This window comes from Delphinus delphis, chromosome 1 (genome assembly GCF_949987515.2).
Source record: "Delphinus delphis chromosome 1, mDelDel1.2, whole genome shotgun sequence".
Lineage (NCBI taxonomy): Eukaryota > Metazoa > Chordata > Mammalia > Artiodactyla > Delphinidae > Delphinus > Delphinus delphis.
The window spans coordinates 81,435,321-81,455,243 of record NC_082683.1 but is presented as its reverse complement, the minus strand read 5'-3'; the positions used below and the strand labels follow the sequence as shown (position 1 = coordinate 81,455,243).

The 19,923-nt window shown below is 35.2% G+C and overlaps 2 protein-coding genes across 10 annotated transcripts in view; one reads left to right on the top strand and one right to left on the bottom strand.

Annotated features, from left to right (window-relative positions):
• The window catches only part of CCDC18 (coiled-coil domain containing 18), a 118,176-nt gene extending 114,665 nt beyond the window's left edge, over positions 1–3,511 (bottom strand). For 5 of the 9 annotated variants that reach the window (XM_060025742.2, XM_060025761.2, XM_060025779.2 and 2 more), the window contains exons 1-3: positions 2,949–3,214; positions 1,886–2,069; positions 201–337 (exon numbers count right to left, since the gene is read on the bottom strand). In XM_060025742.2, the coding sequence (XP_059881725.1) occupies positions 201–334 (134 nt within the window). In that variant the 5' untranslated portion in view covers positions 335–337; positions 1,886–2,069; positions 2,949–3,214. Of the gene's footprint in view, positions 1–200; positions 338–1,885; positions 2,070–2,488; positions 2,731–2,917; positions 3,215–3,432 lie in introns of those variants that run through there. The other 4 variants (XM_060025725.2, XM_060025734.1, XM_060025716.2 and 1 more) reach the window with 4 other exon arrangements.
• A 25-nt stretch (positions 3,512–3,536) lies between these two features.
• On the top strand, positions 3,537–19,607 carry TMED5 (transmembrane p24 trafficking protein 5). The gene is made up of 4 exons (XM_060025792.1): positions 3,537–3,738; positions 9,038–9,135; positions 14,085–14,268; positions 16,603–19,607. The coding sequence occupies exons 1-4, from the start codon at positions 3,559–3,561 to the stop codon at positions 16,819–16,821; spliced, it is 681 nt and encodes a 226-aa protein (XP_059881775.1). The 5' UTR covers positions 3,537–3,558; the 3' UTR covers positions 16,822–19,607.
• The last annotated feature ends 316 nt before the right edge of the window (positions 19,608–19,923 follow it).

Below are 19,923 nucleotides of genomic sequence, written 5' to 3'. Positions count from 1 at the left end.
GTCTTAATATGTAAGTGCTTCTCTAATAGTTCTTTTTCCTAAACTGAAAGTTATACTCAAATTATTTTTTTTTAATTATAGAACATTATTCTCTACTCTGGACACATCAGAAACACATCATATAATAATGATATTCACACATTTTACATTCATAAATTAAAGTCCTACTCAGAATTGTACATGTAATTTTACTCACTCACCTAGATAACTCTTCCCCTAAACTCCGCAAACTCCATTCTGTTATCTTCAGTTCACGTCTTAAGGAAGCAACATTTGCCAGCAAACTTTCTTCTTCATTGTCTTTATTATAGTAGTCTGAGGAACTAGACTCCATTTTCTAAAAAAAGAAATGAATTTCTTATACCTTGCCTGAAAGAATCTGTGGTGTCAGTCAAAATACTCTCACACTAAGTAAATTTTAACTCATTATTTTTCTATTTCAAATGTTGTGAAATCTTTCATGGTTAATTTAAAACAAAGCAAAATGAAACAAAACACCCAGCAACAATGAATTTCTCAGCGTGTTAAGCTATAATGGAAAGTTCAACAGAATTTCAGTGAATCAATTTTTCATTATAGCCAGGGACTAGTTATTAAAGTTCCCCTTTTCTAAGCATCTTTAATCTTCTAACAATTGTGTAGACTAAGTGTTTTTATTCCATGTTAAAGATGAAGAAACTAAGAATGAGACAAATAACTTGCTCAAGGTCACACAAACTGTAAATGGTGGAACCAATATTTGAACCTAGGTCATCAGGATCCAAAGATCTTTCAATTATGTCTCACTGTAGTTTTCTTATTTATTATAGATTTTCAATATGAAGTGTTCAAACTTACATAATCATGTTACAGCTGTGAACATCTGACAAAACTGGTATCATTACAGTCATTCATATTTTCTTTTTTTTTCTATTTTTTTTTTTTGGCTGCGTTGGGTCTTTGTTGCTGCATGGGCTTTCTCTAGTTGCAAGCGGGGGCTACCCTTCATTGCGGTGCACAGGCTTCTCATTGCAGTGGCTTCTCTTGTTGCAGAGCATGGGCTCTAGGCGCATGGGCTTTAGTAGTTGTGGCACATGGGCTCAGTAGTTGTGGCTCACGGGCTCAGTAGTTGTGGCACACAGGCTCAGTAGCTGTGGCACACGGGCTTAGCTGCTCCGTGGCATGTGGGATCTTCCCGGACCAGGGCTTGAACCCGTGTCCCCTGCATTGGCAGGCGGATTCTTAACCACTGCGCCACCAGGGAAGGCCTCATATTTTCTTAAAGGTAATTTATTATCACAGAAAGCTTATCCCCATCTCCCATTCGCCATGGTTAGAAAATTTAAAACCACACACTCACATTCACATCACAACCACAGAGATCAAAATGACATTTAGCAGGTTAACTCACAGAAATATATGAAGAAAAGCTTTTGTTTCTTCAACTGATCGGTATCTCAAGGGTTGTGAAATTCTCTACTAAGTAGCTTTGCACATAAAAAATCATGATAAAGTACCGCCTTTTACTGTTAATTAATATACATAATTATCATGAATTAATAATACAATTAAGATGAAGGCTTTATAATCTCTACTACTCCTATACATCTTCTTGCATAATCTTAAAATTACATTCCTCTTTCAGATACTATTTACCTTTGTCATTGTAGCATCTCTTTCATCACCCTTCTAGAATTCTGACCACATCTCAAGCTCCAAAAGGTTAGGAGTCCTGTGTATTATATTCAGGACTATAAGGCACTTAGTGAAACTCAACATTTTCAATGAATAAATGATTACTAAACTGCCCTTCCTTCCCCTCACCTAGCTAAAATAATATGACAAATTCATTCCACACTCAAAATTTCTCAGATGTAGGGAGGAAGATTAAAAAGAAAACTCTCACCTTATTGGAAGAAACTGGCAGGAAATTAAATGAGACGCTATGGAATCTTAGTAGAGAAAATGTTTCTATCCTCTTTCCTCTTTTGTTTCCACAAATTTGCTTCTGCTTAAATAAGAAGACTCTCCCAAACACAAGTCAATGGTTAAGGTCCCCATTCTGCTTTCTTTGCAACATCTCTAGTTCCCTACAGGATGGTGAAAGAAAAAAGGGTTACGAACATTCAGGCAAATTCTAAAATGCCATTCGACATTGTTTCGACTAAATCAGGTTTATGTCCAACATCTTCCGTATATTTTCATGTAAGAATTCTCTAACCCTTCTGAAGTATCAATGAAAACGTTTGCTATGCAAACATATTTTCATTTTCCTAGTAGGCCATTTATTATCTTTAAAAAAAGATTCCTGGGACTTCCCCGGCAGTCCAGTGATTAAGACTCTGCGCTTCTACTGCAGGGGGCGCAGGATGGATACCTGCCAGCGATACCCGCCTGCCATGAGGTGCGGCCATTTATTTTAAATAAATAAATTAATTAATTAAATAAAGATTCCTCCTCCCTTCAACTGACACTAGTTATGAAGTCTAGCTTCATTGCCTGTACATACGTGGAAAAGCACATCCGGCTACAGACAGGTCCTGCCTTCTTTTGGCCCTAGTAACAATGCTTTTGTAGGTATACACACGCACACCCATCACACCGAAAAACAAGTGTTCATTATACTCCCTGTATGTAAAAAGATGGGCTGTAGTCGAAAAGTATTCCTCATTTTGGAAGGAGGTCATGGCTTTATATAGTACTGTCTTGTACCAAGAACGCTCAATTTGACAGAATTGGCCCTTCGTTCATCTGGAAGAAGTGGAGGAAAACATGACAGCTTCCTTTCCGGTTTTTCGTCAACTAAAATACAACCCTGCAGAGCAGCGTGCGCAGCGAGGGCGAGGACCAGACGAAACGCATCCAAGCGTACCGACAGGGAAAGGAACAAAACCCCTTCAGGTAGGCGGGTTTCCACCCTCCAGGGGCAGTCGCTCACCACCCAAGTCATAGTTGTGAGAGAGACCCACCGACGACGGCGCACGCCGCGCTCTCCGCTGCGTTCGGAAACTTCGGACCCTCTGCCGGACCCCAAGCGTGGAACCCCAGACACACCACGCAGGAAACTAGCGAACCCCAGATGGCCCGAGGTCAAACCGCCGCGGGAGCCGTTGGGGACGCCCCGCCCCGCCGCAGCCCCGCCCCCCGCGAAGACTCTGCGTGAAGCGACGCCGGACGCGCGGGGCCTGTTGGGGATTGTGGTCTGCGAGCGCGTCCGAGCCTGCCCACCCGGAACTACATTTCCCACAATTACCGCCAAGACGCCCATTGGTGTGAGGGACGCCATGAGAAGCTGCGGCCGTCTGGGTATCGAGCGGGCGCGCTCACGCGGGGCCTGAGGGAGCCAAGACCCGGGAGGGTGTGGAAAAGGACTGCTGGCTCCGCCCTCAGTCCCTACCCTTTGTAGGCCGGCGTTTTCCCTTCTGAGAAACGCCCCTCCGCCCCGGCCTTCACCTGGAGTTTCTTCAGGTTCCAGGTTTCCCTGCCAACCACGAGGAGTCCAGGGAGGAAAAGCGGAGCATAGGCGCCTATAACCCACGCCTCCCACGCCTTTTCCAGCCCGAGATCGCCCAGGCAGGGATGGGCGACAAGATCTGGCTGCCCTTCCCGGTGGTCCTCTTGGCCTCTCAGCTGCTGCCTGGGGCGGCCGGCTTCACGCCCTCCTTAGACAGCGACTTCACTTTCACTCTTCCGGCCGGCCAGAAGGAGTGTTTCTACCAGCCCATGCCCCTGAAGGCCTCGCTGGAGATCGAGTACCAAGTAAGTGCAGAGGTTGAGCCAGCCTCCTTCCTTTAGCCTAGCTGCACGTCGTCGCCTCTCACCGGCTTAGAAACTTCTTGTGGACGACCGGGGTGCTGAAGAGGCGAGGGCTGCCCGGAAGAGGCCAGCTCCGCGCCAGCACGCGAGGCGAGGCTCTCCCCGGGGTTGGGGACCGAGAAGTTAGGCGGGACCTGGAATTGACTACCCCCACCCCTCCCCTTTCCTCCGGTCGGAAAGAGGCCAGCTCTGGTGATGTCGGTGGTTTTTCTCTTTGTTTCATAATTCACCTGTGTCTTTTCTAGCCAGTACACGCTTCAATACTGGGAATTTCACAATACAGGCCTAATACACGTTCTCCTTAATCATTGGACGAGATGATGACACTTGGCGTTAATCACCCCCACCACCCTCACTCAATTCCGGTATTGTAAATCTATACTGTCATTGCTTCAGTTAAGGATTTTTGAACTGTGACCATGTGATTATCACTAAATCCTATTTCGGAATATTTTGAAAGGGGCTATTGATGTGTTTAATGGTACATTTCCTTCTCAGTTATATACCCCTTATTTAAAAACCAAATAAGATCTAACTGTATATTAAAACTTTGTCATCTTTCTTTCAGCATTCTAAGCATTTCTCCCATATCATTGTTTTCTTTTTAGTACCTGCGTAATATTATAGGGAATTGCCTTAATTTATGTGGTCATTCTGGTAGAGGGTAATTTCTTAGAAGAAGTCTTGTAAGCTCCAATACAGCAAATTTCGATGTTTCTAAGTAGCACTGGGGGGAAAAAAAAAAAAAAGATGCCTTGGTGTGGTTCATCTCTCAATTTTTTTTACAAGTTACCTAATTTTTAATCAGATGTTAATTTTTTATAGTTGATGTAGAGAATCTTTTTCAATAACAGGTACTGTCACATATAGAGCAAAATAAAGTTATTTAGAATTTTCCTCTGAAGGAACTTTAGAATTAGATTATTTATAGATGCATAGGATAAGCATAAAGAGTAAAGTATCTAAAGTCACACAGTTAATGAGCAACACTGAGGCAGGAGCTCAGCATTTCTTGATTTCCAGTCCAGTTCAAAAGTTCATTTACTGAAGTTACCATGTGCCAGTAATGGAGAAGTAGAGACAAGGACACGGGGGAAGGGACAAACAACAGAAAGAACCCTTTTCAAGGATCTTAATATTTAAAGGTTACTGGCTCATAAACAACTAATTTCAATGAAGTATGGTTAGATGCTGTTGGAGGAGGGCTTCTTCTCTGGGGTATCAGAAAAGAATTCCTGGAGAAAATAAATTGGAATCTAGAAAGATGCTTAGGTGAAACAGGAATGCCAGGAAGAAGGGGCATTTCAGGAAAAGGATCAGAATGAATAGACAGTTCTGAAAATGCATAGTGTTAGTGTTCTAGCAGTGGGCAATATGTAGTGGACGCTAGAAGTGCTGAGTTTTCGATGGACCTTTAAGACTATAAAGTCTAGGGTGGGAGTAGAAGAAAGAGGTTGGAGAGGTCAGGAGGCTGGATCGTGGATCATGAATCTTAGCTTGTGTGCCATGCTGAGTAGCTCTGACCTTTGTCTGTATAAGGGCCATTGAAGATTAAGTAGTGTGGTAACTGTCAAAAATGTTTTACAGTGTGGAAGATGGATTTAAAGAGGGCAAAATTAGAGGTAAGGAAACCAAATGGGGTTAGAGAAATAGTCTAGATAAGAAAACAATTTTTATTGTTCAAAATTCATCAGTATTTACTGAGGTATTAGGAGAGAAATCTATTTTAAACTACTGACCTCTTATGATTGAGAGCTCCAGCTGTAGGAAAAAAATGCCTGGGCTGAAATCCTGACTCTGGCACTTACTACCTGTGTGATCTTGAGCAAGTTACTTAACCCCTTACTTTTAAAATAGAGAAAATAATAGTAAGAGTTGATTTGAAACAATTAGTTAATAAGTGTTCATATACCATTCCTGACACATAGTAAATGTTCAATATATGTTAGTTTTTTTACGTTTACACTTCTAGATTTATATAGGTGGTATGGCTTAGCTTTATACTTTGCATCTTTAATCACTCAAAGGGACTATTCCCCTAAAGCATTCTGCCTAAACAATTTGTTTTGATTGAGGAAAGAAGTAAAATCATTAAATGTCTGTAGTCCTAGACAATGTTAGAAGGGTTTAAAGGGTAGAAATCATCTTCAACCCTTTGTCTGCATTTTCCAGCTCTGTGATTAATTTTCCAATAACTACAAGCTACTGGGTTTTGTCTTAGTTTTTAAAATGTCAGGGAACAGACTTTCTAGACATTGCCCTTGGCTTACTGTGACATATCGAAAAATTTTAACCGTTTCACACATTTTGGGTTTAAGAGGACACTTTTAGGATAATTGACCAGCCCCACAATATATTAAGTTCTTGAAATTTTGAAGTGTCAATATATATATCTTATGAATAGATCATTCATTTAAATTTTTAAATCGTTGAGTGCTTAATTTGTGTAAGCTTTATGCTAGATACTACAGATACAATGGTGAGTAAAAATATAGTCCGTGCACTCATGCAGTCTAGTTAAGAGGATAGACATTAATCAAATTATTACACAAATAAGTGTGATATTAGAACTCTAATAAGTGCTATGAAGTGAAGTGCATAAGCTATGAGAGTGTTTAATAGAAGGACTTGATTTCACAGTGGGAATTGAGAGAAGACATCCCAGAAGAAGTGGAGTTCAGATCTGTAGAAGAATCAGGCTTACTAGGGATAAGGGGGTGGAGCAAGGTGATGGATAAAAAGAACAGCATGTGGCAATCCAAGGCTTTGAGGAAGAAGACTGAAGAACACCTTTGAGGGACTGGAAGACTATGACAGAAAGGTGAAAGTGGGACTCGTCCATCATGATCCATTGAAGTCACTGGGAAGTTTAGTTTTAGATTTATGGTATTGTTTTATTTTATATTTTAGATAGATATTTTGTATATTTTAAAATTAGATTCTGTATTTTTATTTATTTATTTATTTATTTTTGCGGTGCGTGGGCCTCTCAGTGTTGTGGCCTCTTCCGTTGCGGAGCACAGGCTCCGGACACCCAGGCTCAGCGGCCATGGCTCACGGGCCCAGCCGCTCCACGGCACGTGGGATCCTCCCGGACCGGGGCACGAACCCGCGTCCCCTGCAATGGCAGGCGGACTCCTAACCACTGCACCACCAGGGAAGCCCAGCTTCTGTATTTTTAAATACCATTTTTAATGATTTCATTAAGCCTGACAGTCACTACCAATAATATCTTTTGTTTTACTGAAGTCTTTGCTTAGTTTTGTCACATTACTTACTTTTTGATTTAATGATATGGTTTTTGGTTTTTGGAGGAGAACCTTGAGTAATTCTTTCAGAACGCTTTGAGTCCTTGGATATCTGAAAATGGCTTTACCTTTTGCTTTCTCTTCAGTAAATATAATTTTTTACTTGGAAAAATTGAAGACATGGCTCCCTTGTGTATATATGCAAGAATGCTGATGCCATCCCAGTTCTTGTTATTTTGTAGTTCTCTACTACTACTCTTTGGAAGTTTCTAGGTTCTTTTTAAATCCTTCGGAAAAGTCACTAGGATTTTTGGATCTTTTTTCATTTATCCTGCTTCACATCTATTAGACTCTTGCAGTCTAAAGATTTTTATCTTTTGGAGCAGAACTTTTTATTCTCTATTTGATAACTTCCTCTCCATTTCTCTTGGTTCTCTCTTTTTGAAATGCTTTATTAGGTGGGTATTTGAAATCTTTAGCTCTGTCCTTCATAAAGTTCTTACCATTTCCCTCATACTTTTCATCTATACTTTTTCACCTTGTTGTGAGAATTCCTTGGCTCCTTTTAGTTCTCTGATTTTTAGTCTCCATCCATGCCCATTCTGCTGTCATTACATTTGCTAAAGCTTTATTTGGGCAATCACATTTTTGGTTTTTCTAAGAACTTTTTCATATCAGCATCTTCATTTTCTGTAGATTTTTACATTCTTGAATTTCTCTGAGGATGTATATTACATTTATCTGAGAAAACATATTTTTAAGTCTGTTTACATTATTTTTTCAGAATTTGATCCTATGAGAAAAACCAATAACATGAAAGAGAGGGCATCAGTTTCAACAAATATTTGGTGTCTCTCTAGTCTGTTTTGAGAATTTTGAGGTTGATAGATATTGGTAGCTAGCTGTATTCTTTGCTCAGTGGAATATCTTCCAGAAATTCCTTACTCTTCAAATCCTTTAACAGCTTTCCTAGATTTCCAATCTATATAAATAGATTATTTATATCGTTATGTTTTCTTCGTTTCATTGGGATTTAAAGAAGAAAAAAACTATGTATATTTAGCTAGCCATTTGAAACCAGTTCTGTTGATCAGTAAGTACAGCACAAGAATAGGTAATCTATCATTCCATTAAAGCCACCAAGAAAAATAAAATGGAGTTATACAAGAAAAAGAGTAGCCTCTGAAGGCAGATTGCTGAGTTCAAATTTTGACCATGCCAGTTATTTACCATATCACCTTAGGCAACCTTCTCTGTGCCTGTTTTCTGTGGGTTTTGTTTTTTTAGGCTAAAATGAAAATAATAGAACCTTCCTTTTAGAGTTGTTGTGAGGAATAAATCCACATAAAGCACTTAAAACAATGTGTGGCATAAAATGTAATTGTTAGCTGCCATCATCATTATCATCATTATCATCATCATCATTGGGACATTTTGAGATTGTAAAGGAACAGGTACTTTCCTGTTTCCTGTACTTATTCTTTGGCCAATAAGTAAATGGCCTGCTTGGAATATATAGTTCATATTGGGAAATAATAGGTATTGCTTGAAAAAGTCAGTTGGAATCAGATCATAGAGGCCTTGAGTTCCAGGCTAAGAAGTAGCTAGTTATTATTTTATTGAGGAGGAAACAAACTCAGAAAAGTTACATAGCAAGCCCTAAATTGCCCAAGGAAAAGGGTATACCAACTGAACTACCTTCTGTGTTTCTACTCTACAGGGCCTTTGTTTTAAGAAGATTATTTCAGTAATACCCGTAAGACCTAAATTTAAGTGATGGCAACAGGAATTAGCAAGAAAGGGACAAGTTCCAAAAATGAATGGAATTGAACCAAATGGTCTTTCTGCTCCTTTTTAGCCCTAACATGAGTCTTTTCACTTTCTTACCCCTCTAGGTTTAGAAATGAAATCTTTTCCTCATATGATCTACTTAATATAGCTTTTTATTTTTAGAATTTGTAAAATGTGCTCTTCTCTTCTATGCCTTCCTACAGGTTTTAGATGGAGCAGGATTAGATATTGATTTCCATCTTGCCTCTCCAAAAGGAAGAACCTTAGTTTTTGAACAAAGAAAATCAGATGGAGTTCACACGTAAGTAATCTCTTAGTTGGGTTCCTTGATCTGAATACCAGTGGGCACAGGAAAATTAGCACATTTGATACTAAATGTCAGCATTAAATGATTCCATATGAACATTTTAAACAGTCCTTGTTAGTGATCTATCTTAAACTAAAATGTCGTTCATTAATCTTATCTTTTTGTTTAGGCATTTTCTTTTGATCTTGACTAAGTTTTGTTTTTTTTTGTTTTTTGCTTTGGTTAATGAGTATACCATAGGTACTGCATTCAATCTATTGTGGCATTTTAAACCTGCCCTTCTGGCTAGCACAGGCTTTTTCTATTTTAACTATAAGTTACTGTTCCAGGTATATATCTTAAAGTTTCTTGAACTACTGGCTATATCATTTTTGCCCATTGTTTTCTTAAAACAACAGTACAGTAATACATCTTTGTGTTTGTGTAAATTTTTATTTTACTCGAACCTCATTCTTTTTAGATAATTAGAAGATCTGAAAGTAAAAGATCTGACCATAGGAAACCATATAGAAATAAAATACTTTTTATAACTCTGAGTTTAGAGTTTGATAAAAGCCCATATATTGTATCTCTTATATCTCATTTCTCTTTTTTCATATCTCACTGGTATTTCCTTATTTCATTCTATTATTTTACTGCAGCACTTTGTTTACTCAGTATTGTTATCGTGTTTAAACTGTGAGTATATAGGAATAAGATCAAATATAGAATGTTTAATATTTGCCATAAACTAGACTTTGCATTTTATATGCTTCTAAATTAATCATTCCAACCCACTGTGAGAGATAGATTCTTTGATTTCCCAATTCCCATTTTACAGACAAGGAGGCTCAGGGAAATTAAGTAAGTCTGCAGGGATACACATTTATTAAGAGGAGGAGGCAGGATGAACCCAAATTCTTGCTTTCTACCATACAATGCTTAGAACATCTCTGGCACATAGCACTATGTAAGTACTAGCTATTTATAATCATTGGCCTTTGTTAACCAAAGTACCTGCCATGTAATTGATACTCAGTAAATACTGAATACATGTATGAGTGAACAAGGTGGGGAAAATGTTTCAACCATAATTTTTTAAGTGCTTTTGAAAATGGTCTTACCTATACAGAGCTCTAAAAATAATTTGCATAAACTATTGATAAATAAAATCAGAAGTGGTAATTTAAAAAGTCAGTTAAGATTGATATACCAGAATTAACTATGCTTTCTCTTTGATAGGTGTATGAACAAGAACTAAAAATGTAGTTCACCTTTAAATTTCAGAATATAGAAAATGTATAGAATTTCTGTCAATTTTAATTTCTCTCCAATTTTCTGCTTTCATTTAGAGATAAATTAAAATTAACTGTTAGGGGAAAAAAGGTATCTTATTGCTTTCTTGCATAGAATTACCTCTCATTAAACCATTGGGAGAAAAGAAAGAGTTTATAAGAGTTCACATTTATTGAGTTCTTTTGATGTGCCAGGTCACAGTTCTAATATGCACTTTACATGTATTAATTTTTTTTAATTCTTCCTTCCCCACAGTCCTATGAGGTACATGATATTATTATCATCTTACCAATGAAGAAATTGAGGCATAGAGCAGTTAAGTACGTTGCTGAAGGTTACACAGCTAATGAACAGCAAAGCCAGGATTTAAGACCAGTCAGTCCAATTCACTCCTAATCACTACACCAGATTTACAAATCTACTTTCTAAAAATTAGATTTAAACAAAAATTTATCTTTAGCTATATTAACTTTTTAAAGGCAACTAAAATCTCAGTTATACCACCAAAACAGTTTTTTTCTTAAATTAAATCTTTAAAACAAATGCTATCCTTCCAGAAGTCAGGGTTAGTAAAAATGTCTCCAGACAGCGCCTTAAACTGCTCAATACCTATTTGTCCAGTACTGTCATATATAAAAGCATTTTTCTAGACCACTGAATTAATATTACCTTAACTCACACCATAACATTAATTTTGGACTACTTATGCTAATTCTTTTTCTACTTGAAAGGAAAATTTACTCTATATGCTTTTATTTGGATAATATTTTATATCATTTGTAGTAATAATATTCCTTTCTACTAAAGGTAGTCAACACAAATTTAGAAATTAATATAGGAATGACTACAAAGTAATAAACATCTTTTTTTTGTATACACATGTTGAAGCTCATACATCTGAGTCAGTGCTTCTCAATTTTTTTTCATTTTTACTCCTGTCCCCATACAACCTTTTTTAGGCATTTTTTTCCTCATCATCCGCCATGAAATTTTAATACCGAAGATATACTACATGCCCCCTTTTTTTTTTTAACTCTATGTATATCTGTGCTTTATATATAAAAAGAATAGGTACAAAGCTTACCCTTTTTATCCAATTCAGGGTTAAGAATGACTAAATAAAGTTGGGTTAAATAAAATTAAGACTAAACAAAATTAAAAGTTAGATTAAAAAGTTATTAACATTAAATTTAACTTTATATTTTCTGAATAACTTTTAATATAATTTATCATACATTGTGTCCACTACACATGCAAATTAGCAATTTATACACATAATAGCAATGTAATTGAAATTTTTTAAATCATTCCAAATATTTTTCAAGAAAAGTAGAATGATTAAAAAAATTACATTAACTTCTTAAAAAGTACTTTTAGTTACCTTAACTTTTAACTTTTGCTTGATGTGGGAAAATAACTTTAGCTACTCAGTGGTCATTGAGATATTATTGACTTTTTTCCCCAGTGTTTGGCATAATTGGTGATGGGTTGAATAACCTTTGTAAAATTAAATAATAAAATATAAACTAGCTTTATTCAAATCTTCCCCCAAAAATGCAAAGATTAAGAGATAAAATGTATGAAAGCATTGTGTAAATTATGAAGGAATATACAAGTGTTGACTATTTTTATTTATAGTATATATGCTAAAAGCCAATCACATCGCTGAGTAGTTATCTCTTATGCTTAAACAAAAACAGTAAGTCACAAATAGGGGGAAGAAAAACAAGATTGGCTTTGAAGATGAAGATCACACAAGGCTATAGAAAATAATGCAAGGCACCTCAAAAATTGAAGATCAAACATACACATCCACAAGGGAGCCACCGGTATCATTAAGCATGTGTAGGCCACCTCTTGCCCTGTGACTTCTAGATCAAGCAATCAACCAATCAAACGTCCTCCAATCACAGCTATTTGCTAGCATTTTGTAGCGGTGTTCCTGGACACATTGTGTGTGTCTTCCATGAGCTCATGCTGCTTGTGATATGCCCAAGACAACCCCATGAGAGAAAATTAAATACTAAGGAATACGATGTTGTCATAGGATTTAGCTTTGGAGGGCCACGATACTATTATAGCTTTTTTTTTTTTTTTTGCCCATCTTGAACCAGTTTTCACCCCTAGGGGGCAGTATCCCCTCATCGAGAATGCATAGTCTAAGTGAATAGTCACATTTGGTGGTTATACGCTTACTGTATCAGTGATGCCATTCATCAGAATACATTGGAAAGTTTTCCTCAGGTGCCCCACATCTAGGTCATATTACATAATGGTCACAACATTTTATTTTGTTTTGTTGCTTTTAATATTGTTCCCCCTGTATCCATACCAGTGTTTGCTTCAGGCTCCTTTCAAAAGTTAAATGAATCCTCAAAAGACAAAGGTTTGTCATGATTGAGGAGACTGCAAAGAATACAGACAGGCTCTGAGCAGTACTGTAGAAAGATCAATTAACTTGAGAGTCAGATATCCAAGCTTCATGTATGCCTATAACAGGCTGTGTGATCATGGGCAAGTATCTTAATCTATGTGAACCTTTTACTCACCTTGAAAAGGTCGATTATGCCTACTTTCAAATATGATGATAAGGATTAAAAGAAATAAAATGTGTCAAAGCATTATGTAAATTATGAAGAGGTATACAAGTATTGGCTATTTTTATTTATCGTATATATGCTAAAATCAAATCACATTGCTGAGTAGTTATCTCTTATGCTTAAACACAACAGTTAAGTCAGAAATAAGGGGAAGAAAAGGATGGAGATTGGCTTAAAAGATGAGACTCACATGTTGTTCAGAAGGTTGTAGGAAATAATATAAGCTGCCTCCAAATTTAAGCGACCTAGCATATTGGGGATAAGCAAAGTTCAAAATCATTTAGACCAACCTTCGTGAATAGTTACAACGAAAACTAAAACACAGGTTGAACTTTGTTTTTTGTGGCCAGCAGTAGTAAATGTCATTAGCCTGTGCAATATTTTGTTTGTTAAAGTTTCTTTCCACAAAAATATTAGAAAGCTATTTTGCTAAATTAACTCGGCCCAGGTCAATTATCTTGAATGTAAAGACAAGATCATAAGTTGTTATGAGTGGCACTTATTCAGTAAAGGTAGTGCCACTGCGAGTAAAACTCTGGTTCTTGGACACTGAACTCATCCCTAATTTTTGTAAACTATTACAAAGATGTACTTAATCCAAAGGGGCCTAGAAGAAAGCATTTAGGACAGTCCATCACTGCTTTTGAAAACAAAGCAAAACTCACTTTACAGATTAATCTCAAAGGGGAGGTTTGTAGTGATAGTTCCATATGAATTGAACTCATTATAGATTACTTTTAATAATGTATAAATATTAAGGGTCATTGTGAGGTATCATGTATCTAGGTTTTTAATCCTGTTTTCTTCCGAAAGTTAGGTCAAGCTCATTTGCCCAATTTACTGAGTAAATGCCAAGCACATCTAAGTTGCAAGTACTTGAATATATATTTCCAGATTGCTGGTTTCCCAAGAAATTTTAAATTGTCTTTCAATACTAAGGAGGTCTTTCCATCAGTAACCTGTCCAATTATTATAAACCATGTTATTCCTTCTCTTTTACAGTAGTCTTTTCTTTTGATCCCAGATGGAAGTACAGATAACTGAAGACATGTCCTCTTTTTCATACAGGATAGAGACTGAAGGTGGTGACTACATGTTCTGCTTTGATAATACATTCAGCACCATTTCTGAGAAGGTGATTTTCTTTGAATTAATCCTGGATAATATGGGAGAACAGGAGCAAGAACAAGAGGACTGGAAGAAATACATTACTGGCACAGATATGTTGGATATGAAATTGGAAGACATTCTGGTCAGTATGGTTTAATAAAATAATAAAAATTACTAACATCTAGAGACCTTAGTATGGATAGGCACTGAGCTAGGCATTTTATTTGCATTATCTCACCTAATGCTTGCTTAATTCTATGAGGATTATTATCTCCATCTTTCCAATGAGGAAAATTATGGATTAGGGATATTTTGTAACATCTCTGTCACAGAACCAGAGAGAGAGAGAACTAGAATTTGGACACAGACTCTTAACTGCAGAACTCCCTTAGAATGTTCACAAACAGAAGACTGTAATAATGATCTGCAGAACACTTGCACATATAATAAAACTGAGTAATTTGTAAACACTTAAGATGTACAGGCATTTTTTCCCACACCATAGTTTTTATAATATGAAATTTGATATTAATTTGGGGAACACTGTTAGCATTACTTAGCAGAAACTAGCACTACACTTAGGAGTAAAAGCTTTTAGATTATGGCTTCTTGGCTTGAATTGCTTTATGCGCTATCTATCATAAACATGCATAATGAAACGTGCATGTATAAGAACCTACTTGCTAATAATAGTACTGCCAGTGATGGGGAGAAAGATCATTACCCTTCGGCCACAGCTAGATGTAATAAAATGATAGAATTCTCAGTGATATTTATAAATAGTGTATATACCTGTGTTATAGAACTTTCTACAGGAGAAATAATGTGATTATTCCATGTTTGAAACTATATAACCTCTAATACTCTTATAACCTGAACTTTTTTTTTATAATATATTTTGATCACTTTGAGATTTCTTAGGAAAGCAACTATCAAATTATGAGACATACTGTAGATCAGTTAGCTTAAGAAGTCAGAAAATTAAATGATCATATCATATGTGTAATTCCTTAGTGACTGAGCTCTCCGAGCCTTGGTTTCCTATTATCCTCGGGGATAATACCTCGAGTTGTTGTGAGGATAAAATGTGATATGGCATGTATGTAAATGGTTTAAACAGAGTCTGGCACACAATAAATACTAGTTTTCTTACCTTCTCCATTGGTGTCACTGTGAATACAAACAAAGGATTAAGCTTAATTGGCATGAATTTTTACCATGAAAATTTTGATCTCATCATTTCATATGTATACTAAACTTAGTTGAATTTTAGAACTAGAAGACGACTTAGTTATCATTAGTCCAGCTCCAAACTCCCTTTCCCCTTTCATTCCATTTTATAAGTAAGGAACTGGCTTAAAATGGAAATGATGTATCCATAGTTTCACAACTAGTCCAGTCTTCTTCCCACTCATTTTTTAAATCTCAATCATATTAATATATTCTCCCATTTTAAATTTATATTGCCAACAAGAGCAAACTAGAAGTAGTTGTAAATTTTGTTAGTACTTCACTGCATTCTCAAGAGATTGACTTCATTCACAATTAAACAAAATGACCAGAAAGTTCAGATTTAAATATGGCTTAAAATACTTGGTCTTTTTTGAAAAAAAAAAAAAATGTCTTTCAGGAGATTTTTCGTTTACTCCCCCCACCCCAAAATTTGTATCACAACAGCAAACTTGAATAAATAATTTTATACTTGACTATCATCGTCATGATATTGAAAAGAACTATGGATGGTCTTTTTATTTGGGGATCTGAATCCCATATTCTTCTGGAAAATATACCATTGCTTTACAAATGTGCCCATATGATAACTATTATATTTTGTAGTTTTGTAGGTTTAGCAGAGCAGTCTGCAATTTTGAGTATTTTTTTTGCATTTAAATGAGGATTTTAAGCAAGGTGACTATCCAGGAAAATCTGTTCCTAGTATTTTCTTATTTTTGCCATCAATACTTTTTGAATTTCGAATCTCAACTTTACTTTATATTCATGTAAACCTTTTATAGTTTTTAAATCACTTCTCACCAGGACCCTACTATAAAAAGTTTTTTCAGAAGATGTGCAACTTAGAATGCATCTTGATAAGCTTGTTTTATAAATGAGATCTTGAAACATTTTTGTATTAAAAACAGATTATATTTTTTATGGTTGTTAGGGCTAAGAAGATAATGTATATAAAATTACTGGCACTATAGCACTCAAATGTATTTTCACATTATTTTCAATTCACAGTAGCTTTGTTCATTTTTAAAATAACTAATTATAAACAATAATTTAAATACATCATGAGAACTATTACATAAACTTTATATAATGAAGATCTTTAGGTAATCTAAGTAGTACCCACCCCTTAATTAAAATTGTGTTTGGATATTAAACTAGTAAGAGTACTGTGAAGCACATTTTTAAATTAACTTAAAATTACTGAGCATTCTTTCACAATAAATTTTTTTTTTTTTATCTCCAGGAGTCCATCAACAGTATCAAGTCCAGACTAAGCAAAAGTGGTCATATCCAAACTCTGCTTAGAGCATTTGAAGCTCGTGATCGAAACATACAAGAAAGCAACTTTGATAGAGTAAATTTCTGGTCTATGGTTAATTTAGTGGTAATGGTGGTAGTGTCAGCCATTCAAGTATATATGCTTAAGAGTCTATTTGAAGATAAGAGGAAAAGTAGAACTTAAAACTCCAAAGTAGAGTACTTAACATTCAAAAAAAGGGGCAGAAAAATGCAATAAACTGTTACAGTCAAGACCATTAATAGTTGCTTGCAAAACGTTTTCAGGCATTACCATAAGTGTGAAATAAATATTAATTTTAACGTGAAAGGAAAGGCTTCACTTTCATCTGTGCAAGTAATCTTATTGTTCCAGTTGTACTTAAGTGTATAACAAGTATTTTGCAGGTATAAATGAATGAAGCCATATTAATAACGGCAGTTTCCTACATTTGAAAAAATTTTGCAAATGTCATAGGTGATTTAAATAAATGAACTTTGGGCCTAAATGTAACACTGAACTATGTTTTTAAAAGATTGTTACCCAGAAGTTTCTTTGTAAATGTGGCAATTACAAATTAACTGTAGAAGTTTTTCAATATATTAAGTTATAAATCATCTGAGAATTACCTAATCATGGATATCTTTAGAAGACAAAGACTCAACTTTTCTCTTTTTACATATGTATCTCCTAAATGTAAATAGAAACATAGCTGTGAAAAACAGATATGTGGGATTTTTATAACCAAATATATTTCATTTTAATAGCAAATAGTTTTATATACCTAGCTTACATTCCCAAAAGCTGACATTTTGAATAATTCTTAAAAATGCTAAGTCATACTTATTAAAATTAGGACAGATTTTCTCTTTGAAGAATAAAGATTGCTCCCAGTCTCTATAGGAATACATTCTGTCTAATCCTTAACCAAAATATAGATTTTAAAATTAAATGTGAGGGAAAATCATTTTATTTTTATATTATCAACAGTGTTATGTTAGTTTTAACGTGTTTACTGACTTGGATAATACATTAATACCAGCAGTTGTGAAGGAAATATTGCTAAAAGGATCTGGACCTAATGTAAGTAAATATCACTTTTGTGTTCTCAAAATCAGTAAGAAAAGAATAAACTCAATATAAAAGAATTTAGAGAATATCCTTTCAAAATAAAGTTCACTTAAACTATAAATAAAGTATTTGGAATCTGATTGGCTCATAATGACTCAATCCTAGTATAAATTATGAGATTAATTTCCAGTTAACTGGAAGAAACTGGGTTTTATTTTTTTACAATTGTTTTATTCTGTTTTGAATTATCATTTATAAGTATTCAGGTACATTTTACAACACATAAGCCCTACTGGGTATAAATTTTATTTTTATTACAACTTTATTACAACTTTCATAAAGTGATCTTTCTGATCACTTTATTTGACATTCAGATAAGGATTAGAAACCCACAGAAGTTTAAAAACTCAATATGTGAATAACCCTATAGTCTCTGCCATCCTGTCTTACTCAAGTACTAATAATTTAATGAATTAAATAGAATTTTTAGGTTATACCCGTTTGTAATATTGTTTATGACATATACAAGTTAGAAACAATCAACTTATAAACTTGAGTGTAGAACAACCTCTGTGGGTTAGTACTGCTGGAATTCTTAATAAGCAATAATGATATCCAGAGAGAATGCTTTCATCTATAATTTACACTCAAGAGTGGTACAAAAAGAGATATTTCCCTCCTTCTTATATATTTCCCTCTATTCTTCTTCAGAAAAGAAGTTTAGATTTCCCAACTCTGAAGCTTTTTAAAAATGAGATAAGGTATTATTACCTTAATTGGTCAAGAAAATGCTCCTAAGTGTCCAGGAGTAGCCCCTATAACACATGCAAAACAAGGGCCAATAAGATTTTTGCCTATGAAGAGCCCTCCTTTTTCCCCTTCTGATACACTCATAATAAGAAGCAAACTTAAAGTACTATAGCTAATAAAACAGTACAGATATAAACTACTGCATCTTTTCTATAAAACTGTGATTAAGAATTCTACCTCTTACGTATAGCTGGTTACTGTACTGTACTGATTCTTTACCTAACAATAAATTTGTTACATCACCTTCTACATATGATTTGTGTCACTGATTTTAAACCATTGATTCAGTAACTTACTGTATAATAATGGCCTTATTTAGAAAACAAAGAATTTAAGAATATTGAGGACAATTTTATTTTTATAGACAAAGTGAAAAGGAGATTATTTAAGAAGCATGTTACCTGTATTAACCAAAAAGTAAAATCTGTAAGCACATTTGTACTAAATTCTTTAATATTTCTAAAGGAATATTGTTTATCTGCCTCATATGGTTTTTTTAATGTCAGTATTGTTTTGACATTAAAATTATGCTAAAACTGAGTAAGCTATTTATCACTTAACAGCTTATTTTGTCTTCAGTTTTTAATCATATAAACTTTTAAAATACTACAATATTTAACTGAGGCCTAGAGTTTCACTATGATTTGCATTTGGATTATTAATGATTGCTATTCTTTCATGTGAATGTCAAGATATAGAGGATAAGTGGTTGAAATAGCACTGAAATGATAAACTGAAATGTAATTTTATGCTATGTATGTTTATCCTTCTTAAGCATTATTATGTCCTAAAATTGACAATAATTGAGTACCTATAATTCTGTGCCTTCCCAAAGAAAATTCTTTATCTGAAAATTTCAAAGATATTGGTTCAGCATGTAATGGTTTTTCAATTGAAGTGTAATAATGCACAATCAGTGTTGCTCAAATTGCTTTATAATTATGAACAGACACAGCCGTATTAAATAAGCATTGAATACTGTGCTGAGTATATATAATAAAAATTACAATCAAAGAATGTCTTATTTATCTACCAGTCATTGTAAATGCTGTCTAATCCTTAAAGCCTTCATTGATTTCATCTTAACCAAGTGTGCTCTCCCTTCCATTTGAAAACCCATACGTCTCTGCACTTTTTATTGTGTATCATTCTACCCTGCATTAGACTTCTGTTTATATATGTACTTATTCTTCTGTTGCCCAAACATGCATTGTAACTAAAAGGTGCTCAAAATACAGGGGCAAAGATCATCAGTTCTGAAAGTCTGGGATGCTAAATAAGCTAAATAAGCTTGTTCCAGTCTTCTACCCCACTGAAGAAATTGATTGTTTAGGACTGGAATTTGGCTCCAGAATCTTAATTTTTCACCCACGCAATTTGGGATTCTGGTGTCCACATTATCGTTGG